The 27,845-nt window shown below is 38.6% G+C and overlaps 1 protein-coding gene and 1 pseudogene across 5 annotated transcripts in view; both read left to right on the top strand.

Annotated features, from left to right (window-relative positions):
* The window catches only part of DIS3L2 (DIS3 like 3'-5' exoribonuclease 2), a 388,020-nt gene that overhangs the window by 185,373 nt on the left and 174,802 nt on the right, over positions 1-27,845 (top strand). For all 5 annotated transcript variants that reach the window (XR_012517592.1, XM_003936718.4, XM_074398855.1 and 2 more), the window contains exons 8-9: positions 2,110-2,357; positions 24,000-24,173. Coding sequence is in view for 4 of the 5 variants with exons in the window: in XM_003936718.4 (XP_003936767.1) it covers positions 2,110-2,357; positions 24,000-24,173 (422 nt within the window). In the remaining variant the exon portion in view is untranslated. The remainder of the gene's footprint in view (positions 1-2,109; positions 2,358-23,999; positions 24,174-27,845) is intronic.
* On the top strand, positions 2,366-11,355 carry LOC141584526 (ribosome biogenesis protein NSA2 homolog pseudogene; annotated as a pseudogene).

Raw genomic sequence — 27,845 nt, 5'->3', positions numbered from 1 at the left:
CTCTATACCTTGCGTTTAAAGTTAGAGAATACCAGTGGCTGAAATGTTCCAGGACTGAGAGTTTTTAGGGTGGGGTTAGTGAAAGGACCAGATGATAAGGGATTTGACAGCTTGGGTAAGAGGACTTGAGGTGATAGAATATGGTGGCTCAGGGCTGGGTGTGGTGGCTCACGCCTGTAATCTCAGCACTCTGGGAGGCCGAGGCGGGCAGATCACTTGAGGTCAGGAGTTTGAGACCAGCCTAGACAGCATAGTGAAACCCTGTCTCTACTAAATAAACAAAAATTAGCCAGGCGGGGTGACTGGTGACGCACGCCTGTGGTCGGAGATACTCAGGAGGCTGAGGCAGGAGGATTGCTTGAACTTGGGAGGCAGAGGTTGCAGTGAGCCAAGATCACACCACCGCACTTCAGCCTGAGTAGCAGAGTGAGACAGTGAGACTTTCTCCCAAATATAAAACAAGTGCGTGTGTGTGTGTGTGTGTGTGTGTGTGTGTGTGCGTGTGTGCATACACATATATATATATGATGGCTCTGAGAAGGGAGGAAAGGATTCGAGACTTAGACATAGATAACAGACTTGCAGAACAGGCAGGGGTTAAAGGTGCTAGAAGTCTTGATGTGGTGAAAAAGCCTGTGGAATGCAGCACTGGAGAGCAAGAGAGCTGTGTGATGGATTAGTCTGAGAGGGAGTGTTGGAATTGGACTAGTGCCAGATGATGCTGAGGTGTGGCCATAAGGATGAGTTGCTGAAATCAAATAGAAGTGAAGGCCACTGGTGTTGAGAGAAGGGAACAGTGAGGACAGGATGTTGACTGTGTCACTCACCTGGATGGACGTAGGAGAGGCAGACTGTAAGCCAGGTTTCACAGAGTAACCAGGAGGCCAGGAGATGACAATAAAAGGAATGGGGCCACCTGACTCAGAAGAGGGTACACATACATGCATGAGGCTAGACGAGTAAAGGTCTGGATGTGGCAGTGCAGCATGGGAAAACACGGACACCCATTTCAGGGGCCGTATGTGGGAAAAGGAGATCCTCTTCCCAAATAGGCTGGGAAGACAGTCCTTAGGATAGATAGTTACATGCAAGGGGGATCCCACAGACTTCTCGAAAGAGGGCACAGCAGTTTGTTTAAAATAGGTGTTTTTTTCAAGGAGGAAGGAAGAGTTAAGAGAAAGAAAGTAGGGCATGCTTTGGGCTGGCATGAGGAGACAGGAGCCCTAAGGTGCTTTCCTGTGGGGTAGTAGCTGGGATTGACATGGGAGAGGTGTGGTGCACTCAGCTGGTTTGGATATTTTCTGTAGATGGGCTGAGATTCTACATGGAGTCAGGGACATACAGAAGAGCAGCAGCCAGCTCAACTGCAGGCTGAATCTCTGCCCAGGGGTCTGGTGGGACGTTGGCAAGTGGCTCTGAGGAAGGGATGAGACTGCAGACTGTCTACAGTGGGGAAAGGAAGCAATGTAGGAAGAATGCGTTCCAAGGCTGGGTGAGGGAGAAGATTCACTTTCTCAGAGAATACTTCTCTCTTGATGGAAATAGCATGTGTATGTGGTGGAGTGGTGACCTCAGTCTTCACCTAGTAAAATCAGAACTTGGGTTTAATCTTGGAAAGAAGGAAGATCAAATCTCTCTCCTTTCAGCTGTTGAAGACATAATTAAGAGAAGTAATTTATGTCTAATAACCCTTTGTCTTTTACAAAAAGTATCTACCATGTTGTTCGTGTGAGATACTAATATTGTTCATGTGAGGAAAATACAACGTGGAACAAATACCTGGAGGTATACCTCCCTGCTGGAGTCCAACATGTCTTTATAAGACACAGGTCATAGTAATAAAAGTGCTTTGATTTAATTCATCCATGTATTGCCTAATTTTTCTTGTGTATATGTGCTTACTAGACACTTGTTGCAGCTTAAATATAGATTACTTAGTCACAGATCATTACTGAGAGAGGCATTTATTTTGACCTAGAAAAACTGACTTACTTTGACCTAGAAAAACTGCTAGTTCCTGCTAGTTGATCAAATTATATCCTGCTGACCTCTCCCCGAAGTGTCATTCAGTCTGATAAACAACATTGACTATATCTTTGGTGTTTTTAGGTGGTTTACATCTTGGAGAAAAAACATTCTCGAGCAGCAACTGGCTTCCTCAAACTCTTGGCTGATAAGAACAGCGAACTGTTTAGGAAATACGCCCTGTTTTCTCCCTCAGACCACCGAGTGCCTAGAATTTATGTGCCTCTGAAGGACTGTCCCCACGACTTTGTGGCACGGCCTAAAGATTATGCCAACACGCTGTTCATCTGCCGCATTGTGGACTGGAAGGAGGACTGCAATTTTGCTCTGGGGTAGGTGATCTCTGGTAGGAAAAACCTCAGGTCACAGGCAGAATTCAGTGTAGATGGCTTTTAGGTAAACTTTTGGTCTATTTTAATTATTATTTCTTGATTGAAGCATGGTTTCTGGTGTTATTTTGGTCCTGATTCTTCAGAAGTCACTTTTAGCTGCCACCTCAACTGGTTGCCTGTATGTTCCTTGAATTACCGGGTAGTCATGTTCTTGTTTTTGGTTTTTGGCATAAAAAATAAGCCATTCTAAGCCTCTACTTATTTAGTTATGTCATGTGTCCTATTTGTACTTGTGTACTGCAGATAATTCATTGCATCAAACAACCAGTCCTCTCCTTGCAGAAACTCGTGTTAAACTATGCAAAGTCTAGGCATATTCAGGAGACCCCAGGCTCCTTTGCTGTAAAATATGAACTTGAAGGCATATTTGAATGGTATTCTTTTTTGGTATTGATCTTCAAAGATTTCACCTATGTCATTAAAAACTACGCTGTTGTAAGAAGGAAAAGGGTACCATGCTTTTGTGGAAGCTGTCAGAAATCAATCAAACTTAAATATACATGACATAGTCCAGAGCATCATGGATGGCCACTTCATTTTGAGCTGAAGAAATGACTGGACCCAGCTGTTTCACCAAATGCTATGCCTATTTTCTTCTTAGAACTGGTATTCATTTTGAAAGAAAAGCAGTAAGTTTTAGCTATGTCGTTAAGTATTACAGATGATGTCTGGTTTATGTTTCACAGGAAATGACTATAAAGGTATACAATCTAGAAAAGAGCCTGTTGATTTACTTTTAGTCTAATTTAATGACTTGCTTGTTGGTCATCTAACTTGTACAGGATGCACCCTTATGGGAATGTCCTATAGTTAGGAGAGTTAGCACCGAATGGATGGCTACAATGTCCAGCTTTTATCAGGTTTATTCTATACTTAGCTTCTTATATCTAGCAAAATAAGCCAAATCAAATGTGTGTGTCATATATGAGTGTTTCATATATAAGAAACATTACCCTGTGCCACTTTTTCAGTTACATGAAGATTGGTGTGTTTTATATGATCTCATAGCTACTTAGGAACAGTTTTACTCTCAAGTGGTGGGATTGCAATGTCATCATTTTTAAGCCTAACTCATTATCCAAAAGTGACATCAACCCTTTGAGCAGTAAATAGTCCTTCTTACAAGCTTGCCAGTTTCTCACCATCAAATCAAAAGCCCAGTAATGACTATGCCACCTGGTCCCTGTTGATTGTGCAGCCACACTCTGGCATTGAAAGAGGAAAACTTTCACATCAAACCAAGAAATCCAGCCTTGTCTTTTATCTGCCTTTCTGTCGTATCCTATTGTGCACATTTGATTGGACTACTTCCTTAATTTTCAAGTTATAAGGGTGTAGTCAGGAAATCTTCATAGTGTGAGCTTCTATTACTTTCATGGCCTTATCAGTCTTTTTAAAATTTTTATTTTTTACCTCTAAGCCATTACTTCCTCAGGAACTCTTTTCTTGAAGTTAAAATACAACAAAAAGGGAGTCAGGTCTTTGAAGCAACAATCACATTTGCTGGATCTAAAGAAATAATATTTAAAAATGATAGTCATATTAATCATATAATTTTCAAAATAAAAAATGAAGATAATCATATTTAGATAGAAACATCATGCTTTTTCTCTAGTTTCTTAATATAAGGATATAAAAATTGTCATCTATGGAAATGTGTCTTTTAAAATCTTTGTGAAAAAGAGAAAATTTATTTTAAGAAATAAAATATGGCAGGTTTTCCTGATGAAGTTCTAGATGACGTCTGTTGTATGAGGGGTGAAGCTGCAGCTGTTGTGTATGTTGGTGGTCGCCTTGCCATTTTGTTCTGGTTATCTGTTACTGATCTTTAAGAACTGAGGTCATTGTTTCTTAATCAGAACATGCTGTGCTATGACTGCCTAGGCTTTCTCCCTTATCTTTGCCAGGCCTTGACCAGGAGTGTGACAGTAATACCTGTTGCAGGTGTGAGAGTGTATGGTTAGCTTCCACGTTAACTTTCCCTAAAAATCAAGTTTAGCAAAGGTGACTTCCTTCTGAATTTCTTCCCTATTCCTAAACCTCTACCCTTAAAAGTATTGGACTTCTGTGCCTATTTAGCTGATTCTAATTATTCAAGTTCAAAGTCATTTACCTCTTCTGTAGATAAAAGTTAGTTCACCAGACATGTTTTGATCCAACTGTGTGTAAAGTACTATGTTATATTATCTGAGAAATATGAAGGTAAACAAGCTATGGATTCTTTATTTAAGGAACTTATGGTCTACTGCCTAAGGATTTTTGTATATGTAATATCATAGGGATAATTTGATTCTAAAAAGTGGAATTTCACTTCAGCTAATTTAAATAAAAGTAGAGATTAATATAAGAAACTGGTGATTTTTGACCCTTTCCTGTCGTGGCCTGTGTGGTGTCGGCTCGTGGGTCTCAGAGACCCAAAAATTAAGAGCCTTTTTACACCCCAGGGCTCATGGCGGCTCTGCGGCCATCACCATGCCACAGAACGAATATATTGAATTACACCGTAAACACTACGGATACCGTTTGGATTACCATGAGAAAAAGAGAAAGAAGGAGAGCCAAGAGGCTCATGAACGTTCAAAGAAGGGAAAGAAAAGATTGGTCTGAAAGCTAAGCTTTACCATAAACAGCGCCACGCTGAGAAAATACAAATGAAAAAGACAATCAAGTTGCATGAAAAGAGAAACACCAAACAAAAGAATGATGAGAAGACTCCACAGGGAGCAGTACCTGCCTATCTGCTGGACAGAGAAGGATAATCTCAAGCTAAAGTACTTTCCAGTATGATTAAACAGAAACGAAAAGAGAAGGCGGGAAAATGGGAAGTCCCTCTGCCTAAAGTCCGTGCCCAGGGAGAAACAGAAGTATTAAAAGTTATTCGAACAGGAAAGAGAAAGAAGAAGGCGTGGAAGAGGATAGTTACTAAAGTCTGCTTTGTTGGAGATGGCTTTACAAGAAAACCACCTAAATATGAAAGATTCATCAGGCCAATGGGCTTGCGTTTCAAGAAAGCCCATGTGACACATCCTGAACTGAAAGCTACCTTTAGCCTACCAATACTTGGTGTAAAGAAGAATCCCTCATCCCCACTGTATACAACTTTGGGTGTTATTACCAAAGGTACTGTCATTGAGGTAAATGTGAGCGAATTGGGCCTTGTGACGCAAGGAGGCAAAGTTATTTGGGGAAAGTATGCCCAGGTTATGAACAATCCTGAAAATGTTGGATGCGTAAATGCAGTCTTACTGGTTTGACAGCAATTTAATATATAAGTAGAGGACTACACACCAATGGGAAAAACTGCCATTACGGTACTGTTTCTCAATACTACCAAACAGCCATACATGTCTGCAGTCGAGATTTATTGTAAACATTAAAACGGTCCTGTTGTATAAATGGTCTTTATTTTGAAATCTACTTAGACCCCCATGTTAATAAAACTGATTGAAAAAAAGCAAAAAAAAAAAAAAAAAAAAAAAAGGTAATTTTAATAAAGACCAGAGCAGGAAATGAAGAAAGTCTCATGAGAAAATCAGAACTAACAAGGCAACAGAGGAAGCACAGCTTCTCTTTCACCCCTGTGACTAGCCAAGCCACCGCACAGTATCTTTTCTTTACCGCTTTTTGCATGCGAGCTTCTGCTTCTCTCTGCACAGTAGTCTACCTGCTCAACAGCATACATGACCCCAGAATGGCACTGCCAGTCCTATGGCAGTTACATACTAAAGTCTAGATTATAGTACAGAATTTCTGTGGTGGAAAATCTTATTGGTCTACCTTGAGGCAGATATTTTCTCTGGTCAGTAGTTTCAAGCAGAGGTAGGGGTCCAGAGTTCTATGCCTCACACCCAATTAGCAGCACTGTGGGACTCTCTGAGAAAGATTGTGGATAAAACAGAAGACTTGAATGGCTTATCTCTTTGAGTTCTACCTATAGTATGAAGAGAATGTTGTAAGTTCTTCCATAGGAATAAAATAATTTGGGGGGATTTAGAGAGGCGGTAGGTGAAGGGTTAAATCCAGGATAATTTCTTAAAGGACAGAGGCCTCCTTGCTAAAAGATCACTTTGACTGAGAGTAAAGAATAGATGAGAAGGGACAGCCGGGCAGCAGGAGGTCATAATACACTGTTGCAGTAAGACAGATAAGATGGGAGAACCTGAAATAAAGAGTTGCAACGGAGGAAACAAAAGAAATGAAAAGATTCAGGGAACATTAAGAAGGTAAATTCTCCCAGATGTGATGACTGATGAGAAGTGGAACATGAGGAAGAAGGGTGGAATCTTGGATGAACTTTCAGGGCTCTGATGAGGGGGAGTGGGTGGATGCTGATGGCATTTAACCACAATTCACTGGGAGCAGTCTCAGCTCCTTCCACGGTCTTCACTATCAGAAATCAAACTTGCCATTTCCAGGGCTGACTGTGTATGTTCATAGTTCCAAACTTTTGCACATTACACTTCCTTTCCTAGCAGTGGCTTTCTCCTTTTTCTGGTGTTTGTCTGGTTGAAATACTCAACTTTTAAACTTAATTCAGTTGTCCACTCAAAAAATGTTCTCTGACTCATAGGCTTTTCTTCTCGTGCTCCCATAGCTTCTATTAGTACTATTATTATGGCTTTCATCTGTTTGGATTGCAATTGCTTATTTGTTTTACTTGGCCACGAGCTCCTTTAGGACGAGGACACGTAATGAACATTTGCTGGCTGGTCAGATGAGTAGATGGAAATGAATTGATGACCCCAACGTCTTGAGCCGGGTTGACTAGGAAGATGTTGCACCATGAATCAAGCTAGAAAACACACAAGGAGTAATTTGGAACAGAAAATGATGAGAACTAAGGTTCTATAACTTCAAAATGAATACTTGACAATGGTATACAACAAGTAGAAAAACTCAGGTGGAGAATGCCAAATTGAGAAGGCACAGATATTTAACAAAAAAATTGAATAGAATGTCCACATTAATAGAATATATGATGTTAGTAGCTTTGGAAGGATCCTTAGGAAGGACATTGAGCTTGGCCTCCCCTTTGCTGTAAACACTGTTTCTCTGACACCCTAGTGTTGCCTTGGGGCCACCATTTAGGGGTAGCTCAAAGAATATTACAACATTGGAGACTTCCAGTTGTTATAAAGTTATTTTCTATCTTGTTCTTAGAATTGTCATGAGAGATCTCGGTTGAACCTTGTTCATCTCTCTATACATCACATCTACCACATTTTTATGAATCTTAGTTCTGTAATGCTATCATAACCCAAGTGAGCCCTTGCTAGCTTTTAGGGAATCACTGCTTTTTGTTATACATCACAACATATTTAGTACCTTTAATATTTAGTACTAGACTCTAGTCCAGGATAATTAAAAAGCCACATTGGCTTCCTTGCTGGAATGATTTGCAATTATATAATCAGATTTACAGTTTTAAGAGCTTCCCAACCCTCCTAAATCATCTTTCCATTTAGAAACTCTCGCAGTGCAATTCATGCCTATAGTTTCTCAGACCTTTGGGAAATCTGGTATCCTAAAGTCTAGAGTTTACAGTTCCAGCTTCTCTTTCCAGGATGTTATGAGCATAGAGATATCATGGTCACTTTCTCCCAGATTTGTCATGGTTTCTTCTTGAATATTTAAGAGTAAATCCTGAATAAAATGGAAAAGTTTTACAGCAGCTACTGTGAGGAACTTAATAGTGTTTCTTGGCAACACTGAAGGCTAGCTGAAGATATATGACATGAACTGACCTAGAGCAAATTGACATATTCATATTATTTTATCAAGCAAAGTCTGGTGGCTTTGCGAGGTGGAGGAGGAAGAAGGAAATGAATAGGTTAGTAGAGGCTAAGAAGTTCTAGATTGAACATGGGATTGCCTAGGTTTAATGGGAGGCTGTGGAAATGAGAAACAGAGAATGGGTCACAGTGCTGCTGGCTTTAATGAGTGTGAAGGACAGCGGGTTCCATTGGAGCGGATGACAGAGTGAGGTGAAAGTAGAGGAAGGGAAATTCTGACCGTGGAGGAAGGGAAGTTCTGACCGTGGAGGCCTGTGGGAGGGATGGGAAGCAGGGGTTGGGAGCCTGTTCCGGTATCACCTTTGTCTCCTAGCTTTGCACCTTATGGTTGTTGTTAGCCAGTCAGCAATATTTATTGACTGATGGAAGCAAATACTTCTACATTCCATTCAGTTTTGATAGATACTGAATTTCTTACAGGGTAGATAGGAATTGAAGAGGTGCTCATTAAATTAAATTAAACACATTGAATTGTAATTAGTAGGAAAATTAAACCATGACTAGGTAGATAGAAAAAACAAACGGAAGAAATTAGTTTTGTTTCATTCATTGAAACATAGGCTCCAAGAGTAGCAAACTGAAAAATAACCGTATCCAGCCTTTCCCTTTGCAAAAGGAACTTTTCACCTTTTTGAGAGCATATTCTTTAAAGACAGCTCTGAGGGAGAAACTAAGTTATATAATGCTGTGGACTTGTATTACCAGACCTATAGAGTTTGTATGTTCTTTTCAGAGAGTATGGATCTGGCGGGCTAGGAGGCAAAAAGCAAATCAGGCTGAGGAGGGGGCTCTTTTTTTGTGACTGTAGGGCTCCACCTGGTGGCCCATAAGGATCAGCTTTGGAAAAAGCTATGTCTTCAACACAGAAAATCCTGGTCAAGGCAGAGCAAAAGTTAAAGGAATGGAGGAGAATGGTCTTGATACAGGCTTAGGTTACCAAATCGTTCCTTTCCTTGAGGAGCACCGCATGCAGTTTTTCCAGAATCGTCATCTTCAACTGCAATTTCTAGTGCTCCTTCTTGAAAATATTACAATTTTAGAGGACCTTAAATAACCATCAGCCTCCTCTTAGACTCATTAAATGCTTTCAGCTTCCTCTTTGCTCTCTTCATATCAACACCAATTCACTCTTAAACTTCAAGACCTTCTCTTAAATAACTCAGTATTGTTGACTCTTACTTCTTTTCTCCGTGCTTTTATCTATTTTCACTGATAAAAACACTTTTCCTGAAGCCCCCATTCCTCCAGTGCTACTTTCTGCTGTGTCATAGTACTGAGCTGTAAGAAGTAAAAATAACTTGTTCTCTCTCAATTGTAGAAAATGACACATAAAATATAAAGCCAAAGACAAGTGTATTTGCCACCCTTCATTTGTACTTTGTATTGTTAGAAGTTTGGGCCCTTGGTGTAGTTGATGTTTGATTGGTCTCCACTTGTGTATTCTCAGGGCTATGATACCATTATAACTGTTTGCATGGGGTTTCCAACGTTGGACCAACACGTGTGAGAGCATGTATTTAAGAGTAGTAATACAATCGATAGTGGTAATCACTACAAGAGTGCATGACTGTCTTCTATATGTTGTCTAGTTGTAAGACTAGGAGTTTATAAAAATATTTATTAGAAAAAAAGATGATGAATGGCTGAGAACACAAATATTGACTATTAAGTGTTCCTGTTTTCTTTAAGGCGAAGAGGCCAATTTGAAGGACTTTCTTGTTATATTTTTTTCTGTGTGTAGCTGATCCCTTCCCTCAGTAAGTTATTTTTTAATTTTTTCTTTTGTTATTTATTCATTTTCTGAAGTGAATGAATTGAACCAAACCCTCAATAAGTTTTTAATGGACACATCACCCAGGACAATAGATCTGTTGCTTATTTATATAGAATGTCTATATGTCTCCCAAGGTCCCCACCTGTCATCTGTAGGAAGTTGAGAATATTGTTTAAGTGCTGTTCAGATTCATTTTACGGTAGATCTCAGTTGGAATATCATTCATTGTGAGTGGGAGCAGTATTCATGGAAGACCTCTACTGAGGAAAAATTGAAGTGGTGATCATTATAAATATCTCTAGGGAGGAAAACTTTCTCTCTTACAACTATTTATTATTGAAATACCAAATTAACAAACACTTTTAAATTTTATTTTCTCCAAATACATACTTATTGAATATTTACTGTTAAATTTATTCAAATGTGTACTATAGAAAATGAAAAATTTCCAGAGTTTCATCCCCAGAAATGATTGCTATTAAGGTTTTGGTATACATTTGACAAAAATATTGTTTTTAAAATATTAATCAACTTTAATTACAAAGCGTATTTCACAGAAAAAAGAATATATGTAACACATATAATTTTTGAAACCTAATACTAAAACCAACCCATGAACTCATGAACCAGATTAAGAAATATAATATCACTAATACTTTTCAAGTTCCCTGTCTGTTCTCCGCTATCCTAAACCATAATTTTTTCCCCCAGGGGTAACCAGTGTCTCAAATACGTTAATCAAAATGTACTTTAAAAAATAATTTACCCATATTTACAACCCTAAATAATGTTGTTTAGTTTTTCTTGTTTTTGAGCCTTATACAAAATACCATGTTACGTATTATATTCTTGCCTTTTTTTCATTTAACATGTTTCTAAATATACTCATGTATTTCACTCATTTTAATCTGTAATGTTTCCATTTCCTGAAATATACCATAATTTATCTAGCAGTGTCCATTTGGGTTGAACAGATAATTTTGCCCCTGCAGACATTCTAGTGCTCATTAACTAAAGTTTTTCTAGACTCTACTTAAAAATGAAATTACTGTATCACACATAGGTACATGTTTAACTTTACAACTTTCTGCCAAACCATTCCCAAAGTGATTGTATCCATTTTTGGTCCTACCAGCAATTGTGTGTGGTTCCATTGCTTCACATTCTTATTAACACTTGTTAGATTCTTTCATTTTTGCCAGCCAGGTGGGTACAAAACAGTCATTATCATTATGATTTTTGTTTGTTTTTTCCTAATTACTGATGAGGTTGAACATCTTTTCATATATTCATTGTTATGTTTCCTCTTCTAGGCAGCGTCTTCATGTTTTTTAACAGTTAATTTTTTATTTAGATAATTTTGGTTATAGAAATTGCAAAAATGGAACAGAGACTTTCTGTATATCTTTTACTTATCTTCTCCTTATTTTAACATCTTACATTACCATGGAATACTTATCAAAATAAGCAATTAGCCTTTAAGCAATTAAAGTATTGTTAAAGTATTGTTAAACTTTTAAAAGTATTGTTAAAGTTAACTTTTAAAGTATTTAAACTTTTAAAGTATTATTAAAGTATTGTTAAAGTTAACTTTTTAACAATAATAATATTGTACAAATATGCTTTGTATGTACGAATATGCTTTGTACGATATTATTAAAGTATAGGTCTTACTCATATTTTATCACTATTTCCACTGACACTCTTTTTTGGTTTCAGAATCTAGGTCCAGAATCCCATATTACAGTTAGCTATGTCTGTAGTCTCTCCAATTTGTGACATTTCTTACTCTTTACTTGTCCTTCATGAACTTGACACTTTTGAATAGTACTGGCCAGTGATTTTGTAGAATGTTTCTCAGTTTGGGTTTGTCTAGTGTTTTCTCATGATTAGATCAAGAGTAGGCGTTACTGGGAAAGATGCCACAGAGGTGATGTGCATCTTGTCAGGGGACACATAATGTCAGTAAGTCATACTGGTAATGTTAATCTTGATCACTTGGTTAAAGAGGTATCTTCCAGGATTCCTAACTTACTACTTTTTTCCCTTGTAATTATTATACCATATTTTTCTAAAGATTTTTTTTTTTTTTTGAGACGGAGTTTCGCTCTTGTTACCCAGGCTGGAGTGCAATGGCGTAATCTCGGCTCACCGCAACCTCCGCCTCCTGGGTTCAGGCAATTCTCCTGCCTCAGCCTCCCGAGTAGCTTGGATTACAGGCATGTGCCACCATGCCCAGCTACTTTTTTGTATTTTTAGTAGAGATGGGGTTTCACCATGTTGACCAGGATGGTCTCAATCTCTTGACCTTGTGATCCACCAGCCTCGGCCTCCCAAAGTGCTGGGATTACAGGCTTGAGCCACCGCGCCCGGCCTAAATATTTTTTTTTTGAGACTATGTAATAATCTGTTTCTACTTAATTTGACCCATTCATTTTAGCATATGTTGGTGCTTTTACCCCCTTTCTTTTTTGGAGATGGAGTCTCACTCTGTAGCCAGGTTGGAGTGCAATGGTGCAATCTCAGCTCACTGCAACCTCCGACTACCTGGTTCAAGTGATTCTCCTGCCTCAGCCTCCCAAGTAGCTGGGATTACAGGCACATACTACCATGCCCAGCTAATTTTTACTCATTTTTAATTAGGCTGTTTGCCATTTGATTTTTTTGGAGTTAAAAATATTTATTTCAGAAAGTAATATTTCTGGCAGTTACTGATACGGAAATTATCTTCTCTTCAATTTATGAGTTGTCTTTTCATGTTATTAATGGTATCTTCTGAATGGTATCAGATGTTTGAAGTTGTCTTTCCTTTTTGCTGCTGGCATGTAGAATTACAGTTAATTTTTGTACATTATCCTATATTCAGTCATCTTGCTATATCCTTACTCATTTTAATACTTCAGATGGAATTTCCTTTGGCTCTTCTATGTAGATAATCACATCATTGGTAAGTAATGAGAGATTTATTTCTTTGATTCTAATCCTTACGACTTTCATTTCTTTTTCTTATCTTCCTGAGTTGGCAACTCACAATTGGAGAGGAGATATTTTCCACACAGTGACTGATAAAAGTTCAGTTTTGAGTAAAAGCAATAGAGGCAGGTATTTTTTTATTCCTGATTTTTTGATGTGTTAATAAGTTTGCTAATGTGGCGTGATCTTGGGTCACCATAACCTCCACCTCCTGGGTTCAAGCAATTCTCCTCTCCTGTCTCAGCCTCCCGAGTAGCTGGGATTACAGACAGGCACCACCATGCCCAGCTAATACTGCATTTTTAGTAGAGATGGGGTTTCTCCATGTTGGTCAGGGTGGTCTCGGACTCCCGACCTCAGGTGATTCGCATGCCTCAGCCTCCCAAAGTGCTGAGATTTTAGGTGTGAGCCACCGCACCCAGCCCATAAATATTTTTACATAGTTAAGTTATGCTCTATATACATCTTCAAAAATTTTTTTTCTGAAATACATAGTAAGTTAAACAAATATGACATATTTGTTTAACTTATGTATTTCAGAAAAAAATTTATTATCTATTTATTATCTATTATCTATAAAATTTATCATTTATCTATTGCTTGACATCTGAATTACTTTACTCCTTTTCTGCTCTAAGATTTTTAAAAATAAACTTTATTTTTATTTTAATTAATAGGAATGGGGTCTTGCTGTATTGCCCAATTGGTCTTGAACTCCTGGGCCCAAGCGATCCTCCCACCCCAGCCTCCCAAATTTCTGGGATTGCAGGTGTGAGCTACCATGTCCAGACCATACAAATAAACATTATTTTTTAGAGCAAATTTAGATTTACAGAAAATTGTCAAGATAGTGCAGTTCTCATCTGCCACCTCTCCCCCACCTCCAAAACTGGTTTCTTTTCTTAACTTTACAATTACTGAACCAATATTGATACATTATTAATGGAAGTCCATACTTATTTCAAACTTTCTTGTTTTTTAAAATCTGATGTCCTTTATCTGTTCCAGGATCTCAATATTACATTTAGTTGTCTTGTCTCTTTAGATTCCTCTTGGCTGGAAGAGCTTCTAAATTATTTTTGAAAGACATGTTTTAATGCAGAAGAGGGTGAAATTTGTTTTTTAAGAGAATCACCAGATATTTTGACATAACATTGAATCATAGTTATCCTAAAGCAGCTATGGTTATCTTTTCAGAATGTGAGAAGAAAGTAAGTACTTAGAAAGTTGTAACATTTGAACTACATTACATAAAAGGGAAAGTTACTTTCATGGTTCATTTTAAATAGAATTTACAATGAAATTAAATTTAAAATATAAAAGTAAACCCTTCTGCAAGACAAATAAACAATGTAAAAGTCAGTTTCCTGGTACAATTGGCTTTGTTTAGATACCAAAGAATTCCAATTTTCAAGGTGATGGAAGAGTTCATGAGTAGACGTGAACTCGTGAGTAGACAGAATAGGATTCTTCTTCTTCTTCTTCTTCTTTTTTTTTTTTGTGATGGAGTCTCGCTCTGTCGCCAGGCTGGAGTGCAATGGCATGATTTTGGTTCACTGCAATCTCAGCCTCCCAGATTCAAGCGATTTTCCAGCTACTCAGCCTCCCGAGTAGCTGGGACCACCATGGCCAGCTAATTTTTGTATTTTTAGTAGAGATGGGGTTTCACCATGTTGGCCAAGATAGTCTCGAACTCCTAACCTCAAAGGATCCACCCACCTCGGCCTCCCAAAGTGCTGAGATTGATTACAGGCATGAGCCAACACACCCGGTCAAGATAGGATTCTTTCTAGGGCATCTAAGGCCCCAATAGCATGACCTTTTTCAGCATTGCTGATCTGCTAGATTTTTATTGCCATAAGCTGTCCAGTCTATGCTGCTATAAAATATAGCTTCAGTGAAAATCCATAATAAATTTATTTAAATAAGGACCTTGAGAAATGTTCTCTGGAACTCAGTAAAATAAATGTTAATTACAACTAATAGGAAGTTGGAGTCATTGATCACATTTGGAAACCATAACTAAAGTATAATTTTGTCTTTATGAGCCATGTTGTAATTTCAATAAGCAAATTGAGACTCTTTGGACTTAGAGTATAACATAGTAAAAAATTTTGTCAGAACACAAAGCACCATAAAAGACAAAATTTTTTTTTTCTCCTTAATTTCCTAAAGGTCCAATAACTGCTATGACATGACTGTTTTAACAAGTAATATTAGGTCTGTCACTTTACTTGCTTCCTTTTGTCCTCCCTCCTCCTCACCCTCCCACCACTCCATTCGTGGATCTGGCGCTCAGCACCAGTCTTTGTGGAAGAATTTCTCCATCTCTTGGTACACCTCAGTTCATCACCTTGCAGTTTTTCAGAAAGGGCTTAAGAGAACTATATTCCCTGAGTTCTTCTATTTTGAAATCTCTATCTTTGAAATCCAGTAACTCCACTAGAATATATTTCATTGGTGATTTTCTGTATTATTCTTTCCTGAGACTTATCTTTTCTGTAAAGCTACATTTTATTTATTTCAGAAAAGTTTTCTTAATCATCTTGGAAAATGTTTTCTTTTCCAAAGAACCCTAGAAAATGTTTTCTATTCCTCCTCTCTAGCTCTATATTTCAAGGGAGTGATGCCTGGAGCTCACTGGTCTGCCTTTCACATCCATCTATTTTCTTTGTTACCCTTTTTAACTCTTCTTGCCCAGTTTCATTTTCCTGACTTTTATCAAGATTTTACTCTATGATCCTTATTGTTTTCAAATAGTGTCAATTCTTCATTAGGTATTTCCAGTATGACTTCCCTTTCTGTGATGGTTTTATCATTCTTTTCTGCTTATTTTCGGAGGTCTAAAAACCTAGTTTTTGTTTCCTTTTGTGACTTATTTATCCCTTATGCGCTTGCATCTTTGCTTCAAGCTCTTGTTTTATGGAGCTTATGTTTTTGGGAGTTCCTGAGAATATCTCTGGTCATTTCTGTGGTTATGTGCTTATAGAGATCACTTTATCCTTCTGACATTTCTTTTTGTTGCTCCCTGTTTTCTTTTTAAATATGTGTTTTTTAAATACAATGTTTGGGTGGTTCCTTCTACCCCACTCCCTGAAATCTTTAAATAATGAGTTATTCCTGGACTTCAGTATTATATTTCAAAAACTGGACATTATCAAATTCTTTTTTATCTAAGTTTATAGGCCCTTTTCTATTTTAGGCATAAGGTAATCATTTTTGGCCATATTATATCCTGGAGGATAGCATTCCAGCTTGACTCACTCTTAAGTTCAAGGTGAGAATAGTATTGTCACTGTGTTCTAGGTCTGCCTCACAAACGCTGAGATTCCCACTACATGTAAGAATTTGTTTCCTTTTGTATTAGTGTAGCTCTCTAATCTTTTTGTATTAGTGTAGTTCTCTAAGTGATATGTCTCATTGTTTATACTTCTCTCAGAAGCTATATATGCTGTCTAATTAATGGATGGTTAATTACTTTATGTAACTTTTATTTATTTATTTATTTTCTTTTAAAAATTTTTTTGTCATTTATGTAACTTTTAATGCTATTAAGTAGAATCCGATCAAATTGTGTTTTACATCTTAATAAATGGTCAAATATTGAGAATTTTATATATCTCAACATAATATATGATTAACTTCTTTATGTTGTTATTGCCATTCTTGAATTATTATTTCTGAGTAATCTTTCAGTTGGTTTGAGTTGCACGTGGTTTGAGTTGCACATAAGTTTTTTTGGGAAGGAAAGTAAATAGCATATTTTATGCCTTTTAATATCAGTCATGGTTCTTGTATTCTCAGATTCCAATTCAGAGGAATCATAATTGTGTCCCCAGAAGTACTAAATACTTTCACCTGTAGTGAGGAGCATTGTGAAGGCAGGATTGAATACTTCGTGTGTGGGTCTTAAGTGTGATATTGAAAGGCCTGACTCCTTCTTTGTGTTCTTTCTTCCCAAACTGTATATACTGGCTGTAACTAAGTCAGAGCACCAGTGCATCCTGGAGGATGGCACTCCCTGCTCACAACTGATGCTTCCTGGTTATTTCAATAGCTTAGTAGTCAGACCATTATACCATTCCAGTCAGTGAAATGTATGGGCTTTGCTTCTTCCCTAATTACAAACAATGTTGAGATGTAATAGCTTAAAAGATATTTCATAAATCTGAGGATTGTGGTGTTTACATAAGCAAGATAGGTAGAAGAAATGCAGCTAGCAAACCCAAACCCAGTGTAAGTGTCTCTTTTAGTGAAGAGAAATGACTGCATTCCCCGTCATAGAAGAGCTCCGTGGATGCAATCTGATATGAAGTATTTCTGGGTCCCCCTGGCATGGTTTTGTATCAGGTGCTCGGAGTTGGTTACTGCCATTGTCAAACTAGCATCCTGCAAGGATGGTATCCAGGTGGTCAGCATTAGTGAGAAGTTAACGTTGTGGATTGCATTTCCTGCTACTTGTGCTTTGTTCCTGTGCCCCTTGAGCAAGCACTGCAGTGATGAGGACAGGCACGGGCAGGCCATGTTGCCTCCACAGTAGAAGCCTTTCACTGTGCATTCTCATGGAGCACAAATAGTTACACCCTGTCTGGGCTCATTTCAGTGGGCCCATTTCATCCACATGTCTCTTCTCCAGATGTCCTTGTCACCAGTACTCCCATCTTTCTTCTTTCAGGTCCCTATCCATCTGGCTAAATTTGTAGTCACTGACTATCAGCCTATCAGGCTGTCCTTCCTCAGCTAAAGTGGACCACAGACATACGGCTTGAAGTTCTGCCCACTGGGAGAAAGTTTCTGATATACTGTCTATTCAAAGACCATCCCTTAGAATGGTTATAATGCTATCATAGTCCATTTATGACTCATGACAATAGAGGGTCAGTTGGAACTAGGCATTCAAGGTACTCAAACTTTTCTGCATCATCCTGTTTATTGTGTGAGTGTGTGTTTGTGTGTGCACATGTGTGTGTTTGGGTTCTCTGAATCTTACTCTCTCGGATTAGTGTCCCACTATTCACTTAAGTGACTTAATGAGACCTTAAATGGTTTAATGATTTATCACCCTTGTGTGTGTGTGTGTGTGTGTGTGTGTGTGTGTGTGTGTGTGTGCCTTAGCCTGGCAGCTACAAGAGATTCAACATACTTTTTGATGGGCATACAAAGTCCCATCCCTGACTTTCAATCTTAGAAATGAAGAATTTAGAGATGAAGCATGTAATTCTTTGATTCTCCCCCCTTTTCTGGCTCTCCAAGCCTTTCACTGTTTCTCTGATCCATTTGATATTCTTTCAATAAATTTATTTTTCAACCAGTGCTGGTATTTTGTGCTTACAAACAAGAACCCAGACAGTTAAAGACTGGGAGATGAACGTAGGAAACAGAACCTCCGGGACCCGTGGGAATAATCAATGAGGTAGATGGGTTAGAAGTAACTCAGGTTCCATTAATTTTCAAAATACAAAATAATTTTTAAAATGACTAATTATTACCTGTCATCACTAGAATAAAGTTGTTTTTAAGCTAAACAACTTTGTTAAAAGTATTCCTCTTGTACTCGCAGTGTTGAATTCCTGTGTCCTTCAAATTTCAAAGGTTGTAATAATAGGTGTTCCATATCTTCAGTGGGAACTTCATTCTAGTGAACATAGGTAATAATTTAGTCATTTTGAAAATTAGTGGAACCTTTAATAGTCTGAGTTCCTGGTTATAAGCAAGAAAAACCTTCACTGGTGAATTCTGCCAAGTATTTAAGAAAGAATTATTGCCAGTTCTACATAAACTCTTCTAATCTTCAACTCTGGTAGGGAAAGGAATTTATTGGGAGGATATTGAAGATCTCTCTGAGCAAAAGACTTGAATGACCTGAAAAGGGTTGTAAACTAAGGCAACTCTGGAAAGCCAAGACCAGAAGCCCAACCATCATCTTTTATCAGGATTAGTTTAGCAATAATGACAGTTATTCTCTTACCACTGCTCTTGCGTGACACCATTTTCACTGGATGCTACCGCCACCACTATCATGAGAAATCATTCTAGCTGTCGTGAGTGAATCCTAAGCAGGCTTTTGTCTTTGTTTCTCAGTCTTCACATTCAAAGTCTTGAGTTGAGGCAGAGTTTAAGTCACACACAGTGTACTGGGCTTTTGGTTTTCACAGGGTGTGAGGGGTCTTGTATAAAGAGAGGCCAGGCATTATGTAGTAGGAAGCGGGTCACTTCTATGATGGGAATTGTAGTCCCTTGTCCTACTGACGGGCAATGTGCAATTCATCCTTTCCAATTTGTATGTCTGTCTTATTTTTCTTGCTTTATGGCATTCACTAGTACCTCCAGTACACTGTTAAATAGTATTGGTGAAAATGAAAACCTTTGTCTTCTTTCTGCTCCAAGGGAAGGCATTTTGTTTTTTACCATTAAGTTTTACAGTTCCTGTTACTCATGTGCTGAGACCTTTTATTGTAAGTGAATGTTGAAATTTTGTCAAATGCTTTTTCTTCGTTTACTGAGATGATTATATGTGTTTGTTTTTTGTTTGCTAATATGACATACTGATTGATGTTTGAATGTTGGACAAATCTTGCATTACTTGGTTATGCTGTATCTTTTTTATATATTGCTGAATTGTTTGCCAATAACGTTGTAAGAATTTTAAAATTTTTTTTCTTTTTCAATAACTTTGATATCTTTTAAAGAATTTTAAGTCTGTTTATAAGAGGTATTGATCTCATTAATCCTTCGGTTTTGTTACCAAGGTAATGCTGTCTTTATGAAACTAATTTGAAAGTATTCCATCCATCTCTATATTTTAGAAGAGTTTATGTAGAATTGGCAATAATTCTTTCTTAAATGCTTGGTAGAATTCACCAATGAAGCCATCTGGGTTTGGAGTTTTCTATGTGGGAAGGTTTCAAACTGTGGATTCAGTATTTTAAATAGATACATTAGATATAATAAATAATAGATATATTAAATAGGAATATTCAGGTATCGATTTCTTTTTTAATTATCCTAGGCAGTTTGCATCTTTCAAGGAATTTGTTCATTTTATCCAAGATGTTGAATTTACTGTCTTAAATTCATTCATAATTCCCTTATTATCCTTTTAATGCTTGTGGGGTATATAACGGTATCTCCTCTCTCATTCTTGATATTGGTAATTCGTGTCTTTCTCTCCTTGTTTTTCTTGATCAGTCAGGCTAGAATTTTATCTGTTTTTCTCTTTTCAAAGAGTTAGCTTTTGAGCCAGTTGTGGTGGCTCACACCTGTAATCCTAGAACTTTGGGAGGCTGAGGTGGTCAGATTGCTTGAGCTCAGGAGTTCAAGACCAGCCTGGGCAATATGACAAAACCCCATCTCTACAAATAATACAAAAATTAGATGGACCCCAGCTACTCAGGAGGCTGAGGTGGGAGTATTGTTTGAGCCTGGGAAATCGAGGCTGTGGTGAGCTGGGATTGTGCCACTGCACTTCTGCCTAGTTAACAGAATTAGACCCTGTCTAAAAAATAGAATTAGTTTTTGGTTTTATTGATTTGTTTTCATTATTTGTTCATTTCCTATCCATTGATTCTTGTTTCTTCATTGTTTATTTCCTTCTCCTTAGCTGGAATCTAATTTGTTCTTCAGTTTTTTAAGGTAGAAGCTTAGTTCACTGATTTGACACTTTTCTTTCTTTCTGATATGAGCATTTAATGCTATAAATTACCCTCCAAGCACTATTTTAGCTGCTACTCACAAATGTTGACATGTTGTGCTTTCATTCATTTCAAAATTCCCTCCCTCCCTCTCTCACAGCTACCCTCCTTCCCTCCCTCCCTTCCTTTTCTTTCTTTTTTGAGATAGCATCTCGCTCTTTCGCCCAGCCTGCAGTACAGCTTGCTGCAACCTTCATTTCCTGGGTTTAAGCCACCACACCCAGCTAATTCTTTGTATTTTTAGCAGAGATGAGGTTTCACCATGTTGACCAGGCTGGTCCTGAACTCCTAGCCTCAAGTGATCCGCCCGCCTGGGCCTCCCAAAGTGGTGAGATTACAAGTGTGAGCCACCATGCCTGACCCCAGCTCAAAATATTTTCTAATTCTTTTTTCATTTCTTCTTAAACCCATGGGTTGTTGGATTTCCACATATTTGGAAAATTTTCCAGATAGCTTTCTGTTAATTTTTCTCTCATATTTTTGCTGTCTGGCTTTTTGGTGTGTTTTATGGGAGAGACCACCCATTTGTGGAGAGAGTACTCTTCTGAGCCCACATTGTATGGGAGAAGCCCATGGGTCAGTCTGTAGGCTGCCAAGAGCGTAGGCTGGTGAGCAGGTGCATGAGTAGACTGGGCTGGTCTCTTTTGAGTGGTGTGAGAAATGGGGCCAGCCCTGCTGCCATCACTGCTGCATTCCAGTAGCAAGGCTGAGAATTGGAATTTGTTAGAAGTCTGCTTATGAGGCAACCACCTCCCCTATTCCTCTTTTCCACTGTGTACCTAAGAACTCCGGCGGTCAAGCATCATTTACCCTTACTTAGGAAACAGAACCTTTTTCGTAGAAATCGAATGGCCCCAGAGAATGTCCTGATGCCAGAGCTAAATTTCTTGCAGGAAGTGCTGAGAGTGGACTCTTGGTTTACCCCGGTAGATAAATAGACTTGTCCAGCAGAGGAGGTGGCCATTTTTGGTCTCCGCAGTTCCTCTACAAAGGCAGCCAAGGGCCTGTAACACATTTCCTGTTAGCTGCCTGTATTCAATGCACAACTTTAGACTTGTGATCTGTATGTGGCATGATAATACTTATGATAATAGAGAGCTGTCAATTTGATAAGGAGTGAGATCTGCTTTCTGAAAGGTGGAACCCCATTCATAATATCAGCACTGTCCTGTTAAATGCAATTTTATTTTTAATGGGCCAGTGCTCTAAAACGTGAATGGGCAACAGATTTACAGATAATTTCAATTTTCTTCTCAGTGGATTTTGTGTGTGTGTGTGTGTGTGTGTGTGTTTTAATTGTACTTTAGGTTCTGGGGTACATGTGCAGATCTTGCAGGATTGTTGCATAGGTACACACATGGCAATGTGGTTTGCTGCCTCTATCACCCTGTCACCTACATCTGGCATTTCTCCCCAAGTTATCCTTCCCCAGCCTCCCCACCCCCGCACTATCCCTCTCTTGGCCCCCTCCAACAGACCCCAGTGTGTGATGCTCCCCTCCCTGTGTCCAGGTGTTCTCATTGTTCAACACCCGCCTGTGAGTGAGAACATTCGGTATTTGATTTTCTGTTCTTGTGTCAGTTTGCTGAGAATGATGGTTTCCAGATTCATCCATGTCCCTACAAAGCACACGAACTCATCATTTTTTATGGCTGCATAGTATTCCATGGTGTATATGTGCCACATTTTTCTTGTCCAGTCTTTTGTCGATGGGCATTTGGGTTGGTTTCAGGTCTTTGCTATTATAAACAGTGCCACTATGAACATATGTGTGCATGTGTCTTTATAATAGAATGATTTATAGTCCTTTGGGTATATACCCAGTAATGGGATTGCTGGGTCAAATGGAATTTCTATTTCTAGGTCCTTGAGGAAGCGCCACACTGTCTTCCACAATGGTTGAACTAGTTTACACTCTCCAACAGCGTAAAAGTGTTTCTATTTCTCCACATCCTCTCCAGCATCTGTTGTCTCCAAATTTTTAAATGATCGCCACTCTAACTGGTGTGAGGTGGTATCTCAATGTGGTTTTGATTTGCATTTCTTTAATAATCAGTGATGGTAAGCATTTTTTCATATGTTTGTTCACCTCATATATGTCTTCTTTTGAAAAGTGTCTTGTTCATATCCTTCTCCCACTTTTGGATGGGTTTGTTTGTTTTGTTTTTGTAAATCTGTTTTAGTTCTTTGTAGATTCTGGATATTAGCCCTTTGTCAGATGGGTAGGTTGCAAAAATTTTTTCCCATTCTGTTGATTGCTGATTCACTCTAACGATGGTTTCTTTTGCTGTGCAGAAGCTCTGGAGTTTAATTAGGTCCCATTTGTCTATTTTGACTTTTGTTGCCAATGCTTTTGGTGTTTTAGTCATGAAGAAGTCCTTGCCTATGCCTACGTCCTGAATGGCTTTGCCTAGGTTTTCTTCTAGGGTTTTTATGGTATTAGGTCTTATGTTTAAGTCTTTAATCCATGTGGATTTAATTTTAGTGTAAGGTGTCAGGAAGGGGTCCAGTTTTCCCAACACCATTTATTGAACAGGAAGGATTTTGTATTTTCTAACAGCTCCACAATGAACATGTATTAATTCTGTATTCAGATAAAATATTTAAAAATTTTAAAGATAAAAACTAGTAAAGTTGTAAAATAGGAACATCAGGACTAATCTAGTGAGCGTGACTTAAGGAATAGGCACTCTGAAGCTAATGATTTAACAGTACACTGGGTTGATCATAATATCAATTTTGACTTCTCTGTGAAGGAAAATTGCAGGGGTCCTAAGAAAAGACTTCTGGCTTCATTTTTCAGGTCATAATGCCAAAGTAAACAAAAAAAAGGCTGAAACTGGGGCCGGGCGCGGTGGCTCAAGTCTGTAATCCCAGCACTTTGGGAGGCTGAGGCGGGTGGATCACGAGGTCGAGAGATCGAGACCATCCTGGTCAACATGGCGAAACCCTGTCTCTACTAAAAATACAAAAAATTAGCTGGGCATGGTGGCATGTGCCTGTAATCCCAGCTACTCAGGAGGCTGAGGCATGAGAATTGCCTGAACCCAGGAGGTGGAGGTTGCGGTGAGCCGAGATCGCGCCATTGCACTCCAGCCTGCGTAACAAGAGCAAAACTCTGTCTCAAAAAAAAAAATGCTGAAACTACACTGTAGTTACAGATTTAACAGGACAGAGCATTACTGTCTCTTCTCCTTTCCCCTTGCCCCTCATTTGCAGATGATCATGTTTCTCCTGGTGGAAGGGCAGGAGATTTCTAACTTTCCTACTACCTTAACTTTTAGAGAGGAGACAAGTGTCTATGTTCCATTTGTTTGCTAACCCAGTTGTTCACTTTCTGTTTTATCTACAGGCAGCTGGCTAAGAGTCTTGGACAGGCTGGTGAAATTGAGCCTGAAACAGAAGGAATATTAACAGAGTATGGCGTGGATTTCACTGATTTCTCTTCAGAAGTTCTAGAATGTCTTCCTCAAGGTCTGCCATGGACAATTCCACCTGAGGAGTTCAGTAAGAGAAGGGATTTAAGGTAAGCACCTGAAACCCTTGAAGAATATATTTCACCCTTTCTGCCTTAACTTTCCTAGGGGCTAGGCTTAGATGTTTTCATCTTTCCATGAACATTCAAGTTCAGTTCAGTTGGGAATAGTGCTTTTGTACCACAGTTGGCAAATGACAGCCCATAGGCTCAATCTAGCCCACTGCCTGTTTATGCACAACCCATGAGCTAAGCATGGTTTGTACATTTTTAAATGGTTGAGAAAAAATTAAAACAAGAATAATATTTTATGAAAATTATATGAAATTCAGATTTCAGCAATCAAAAAGTTGCATTGAAACGTGGCCATGCTTCTTTATTTTCTATGTTGCTTGTGGCTGTTTTTTTGCACAGTAGCCCAGTTGATTAGTTGCAACCAAGACCATATGGCCAGCAAAGCCAAAAATAGTTACTGTCACCCTTTTACAGAAAAAGTTTGCTGACCCCTGTTCTAGACCATTCTAATTTCAAAAGATACAGTGCCCATCTTCTCATTGCTATACCCCATAGGTCTGGTCAAATAAAGACTTATCTAGTCAGAATTGCCTTCCTTTAAACGGGCCTCTTCAGGCACACAGCAAAGGATTCAAGACTTCTGTACTTGGAGCCTCATTTTAAAGCCTTACTTTTAGGTCTGGAATTTGTTGGAAAGTACTTTTGTGGTATTTTTATAACAACATCTTCTTTGAAGATGTTTCTTCATTGTGGGATGTTAGTTCTTTTCTGATATTTCTCTTCAGAATTTGGTTTCAGTACTGGCATTCATTTTGGATGCCACATGGAGATAGTTAGAACCAAGAAACTTTTCATACAACCCACTGAGGCTATGGAAGGTTTTTGCTAAGGTCATCCCATGTCAGAGTCGTTTCCACCACACTTGCTCGCTTCATGCATCTGAACTTATGACACCTTCAGCTCTGGGTGCCTGTTACCCAACTAGTTTGTGAATACTCCCTCTCTGCTCCCTCATACTGTTGTATCTTTTAGTAATTTACTGTCTTTTTCTTTTCTTATTGAGGTTAGTCAAGGAAAGGAAGATCATCCTTAGTCCTCTTTCCTACTTGTTAATATCTCTCATAGAACACATATTACATTTGAAGTCAGTTAACCCATATTACATTCCTGGATTTTAATAGTAACCTCTCTATCACTGAACCCCTGCTAGCACATATGTTGTTTCTTGAGGGGCTCTGAGGTCTTGGGCCCATAATGTTAACCTCTCTGAACCTTTGTTTTCTCTTATACAAATTGAGGGGTTTGTTTTCTGAGGTCATTTCCTGAATCTAGGAATCTGTCAAATGATGTAATGGGAAAAGAATGCTACAATGAGTTGCTTACTCTTATTGTTTGAAGTATAATTAGTATAGCCATGCTGCAATATCTATCAAAATTTTAAATGCACCTACTCCTGCACCCCAAACTCTACTCGAAGAAGTATACAGAAATATATGTACAAGAATGTTCATTGCTATCTTGTCATTAAAGTTAAACATTAATGATAGTGCTAATGTCCATCAATAAAGGAATGGTTTAGTAACCTGTGTTATATCAATGTGATAGCATTTCTTGCAGCTCTGCAAAAAGGAGCTGTATCCATGTTGACTTTCCTGGAAGAATGGCTATAATATATTATGAAGTAAAAGAAGCAAGTTTCAGAACAATATGAATATGAGCCTATGTTTTGTAAAGTAATACAAAAACTACATAAATGTACACATACACATATATGTGGATACCTACACACATAAATGTATATATGCATAGACAAAGGCCTGCAAGGAAATAAAGTGTTAACAGTGACTATCATGGAGAGTGGATTTAGTGGAGTGGTAATGTAATAGGGAAGTGAACTTTGACTTTTTGTTTTGCATGCTGCCATACTATTCAAATTATTATTTTTAAGACAGAGTCTTACTCTGTTGCCCAGGTGGGAGTGCAATGGTGCAATCATCATTCACTATAGTCTTGAATTCTTGGACTGAAGCGATCCTCTGCGTTCGCTTCCCAAAGTGCTGGGATTATAAGCGTGTGCCACCACGCCTGGCTAATTCTTTTATTTTACTTTTGTAGAGATGGGGTCTTGCTGTGTTGAGCAGGCTGGTTTTGAGCTCCTGGCCCCAAGACATCTTCCTACCTTGGCCTCCAAAAATGCTGGGATTACAGGCATGAACCACTGTACTGGGTCCAATTTTTTTTTTAAAGTCACATGTATAACTTTTGTCACAAAATAGAAGTATTTCATTTTTTTCTAGCCTCTTAGCCTGCAGGTAAATAATAAGCACATTAGTAGTTATGGGGCCCAATGTTGCTATAAGTTCCCTCTCATGGCTCAACCTTGCCATTTCTTTGACCTTTATTGCCTTCTGGTTTAGACCATGGGATAAGAGGTCCTTAGTGAGACCCTGACTCTACACAAAATAGAAAAATCAAACTATTCGCTGGGCACAGCGGCGTTTGCCTACTTGGGAGGCTGAGGCGGGAGGATTGTTTGAGCCTGGGTGTTTGAGTTTGCAGTGAGCTATAATCATTGCCACTGCACTCCAGCCTGGGCAGTGGAGCAAGAATCTGTCTAAGGGAGTGAAAGAAAAGAAAAGGAAAGAAAAGAAGGAAAAGAAAGGAAACCTTTCTCTGCAGAAAGTATCTATTAAAATATAACTTAAATACAAACACACACACATTCACACACACCCCTGCGTGCCTTGTGATCCAAAGACAGGAGTTTGTAGGGTCCTCTTTGCTATTAATGAAGTAACAAGGATTTTTAAAAAAATTACTTTCGAGCTGGGCGCGGTGGCTCATGCCTGTAAATTCCAGCACTTTGGGAGGCTGAGGCGGGCAGATCACAAGGTCAAGAGATCGAGACCATCCTGGCCAACATGCTGAAACCCTGTCTCTACCAAAAATACAAAAATTAGCTGGGTGTGATGGTTCGCACCTATAGTCCCAACTACTTGGGAGGCTGAGGCAGGAGAATTGCTTGAACCCAGGAGGCAAAGGCTGCAGTGAGCCGAGATTGTGCCACTGCATTCCAGCCTGGTGACAGAGTGAGACTCAGTCTCAAAAAAAAAAAAAAAAAAAAAAAAAATTTGGCCGGCGAAGTGGCTCACACCTGTAATCTGAGCACTTTGGGGGCTGAGGTGGGTCGATCACTTGAGGTCAGGAGTTTGAGACCAGCCTGGCCACCATGGTGAAACTTCATCCCTACTAAAAGTACAAAAATTAGCTGGGCTTGGTGGCAGGCGCCTGTAATCCCAGCTACTTGGGAGGCTGAGACAGGGGAATTGCTTGAACCCAGGAGGCAGAGGTTGCAGTGAGCTGATATCATGCCACTGTATTCCAGCCTGGGCGATAGAACAAGACTCAGTCTCAAAAAAAAAAAAAAAAAATTACTTTGCATTTAAATTTTTTCTAATGTTTCTTAATGCCTAATGTAGTAATCTCTGAAGTTTAGAGATTACTACTTTAGGCATCAAGAAGTAATGTAGTAAATTCCCAGTCATGCATCTTTATTTTAAAATTGTAAATGAATTTACTAAATCACTAATCTATTATGTACATTCTAAACATAAGTAAAAATAGAAAAATAAAAATGAAGCGAGAAATAAAATTTTAAATATTTTCATTTTACTTACAAAGTGTATAAAACTGTTTATATGGTAATTT

Source organism: Saimiri boliviensis, chromosome 5 (genome assembly GCF_048565385.1).
Source record: "Saimiri boliviensis isolate mSaiBol1 chromosome 5, mSaiBol1.pri, whole genome shotgun sequence".
Classification (NCBI taxonomy): domain Eukaryota; kingdom Metazoa; phylum Chordata; class Mammalia; order Primates; family Cebidae; genus Saimiri; species Saimiri boliviensis.
Note: the sequence above shows the minus strand (reverse complement) of the source record. Positions and strands in the feature narration are given on the sequence as shown.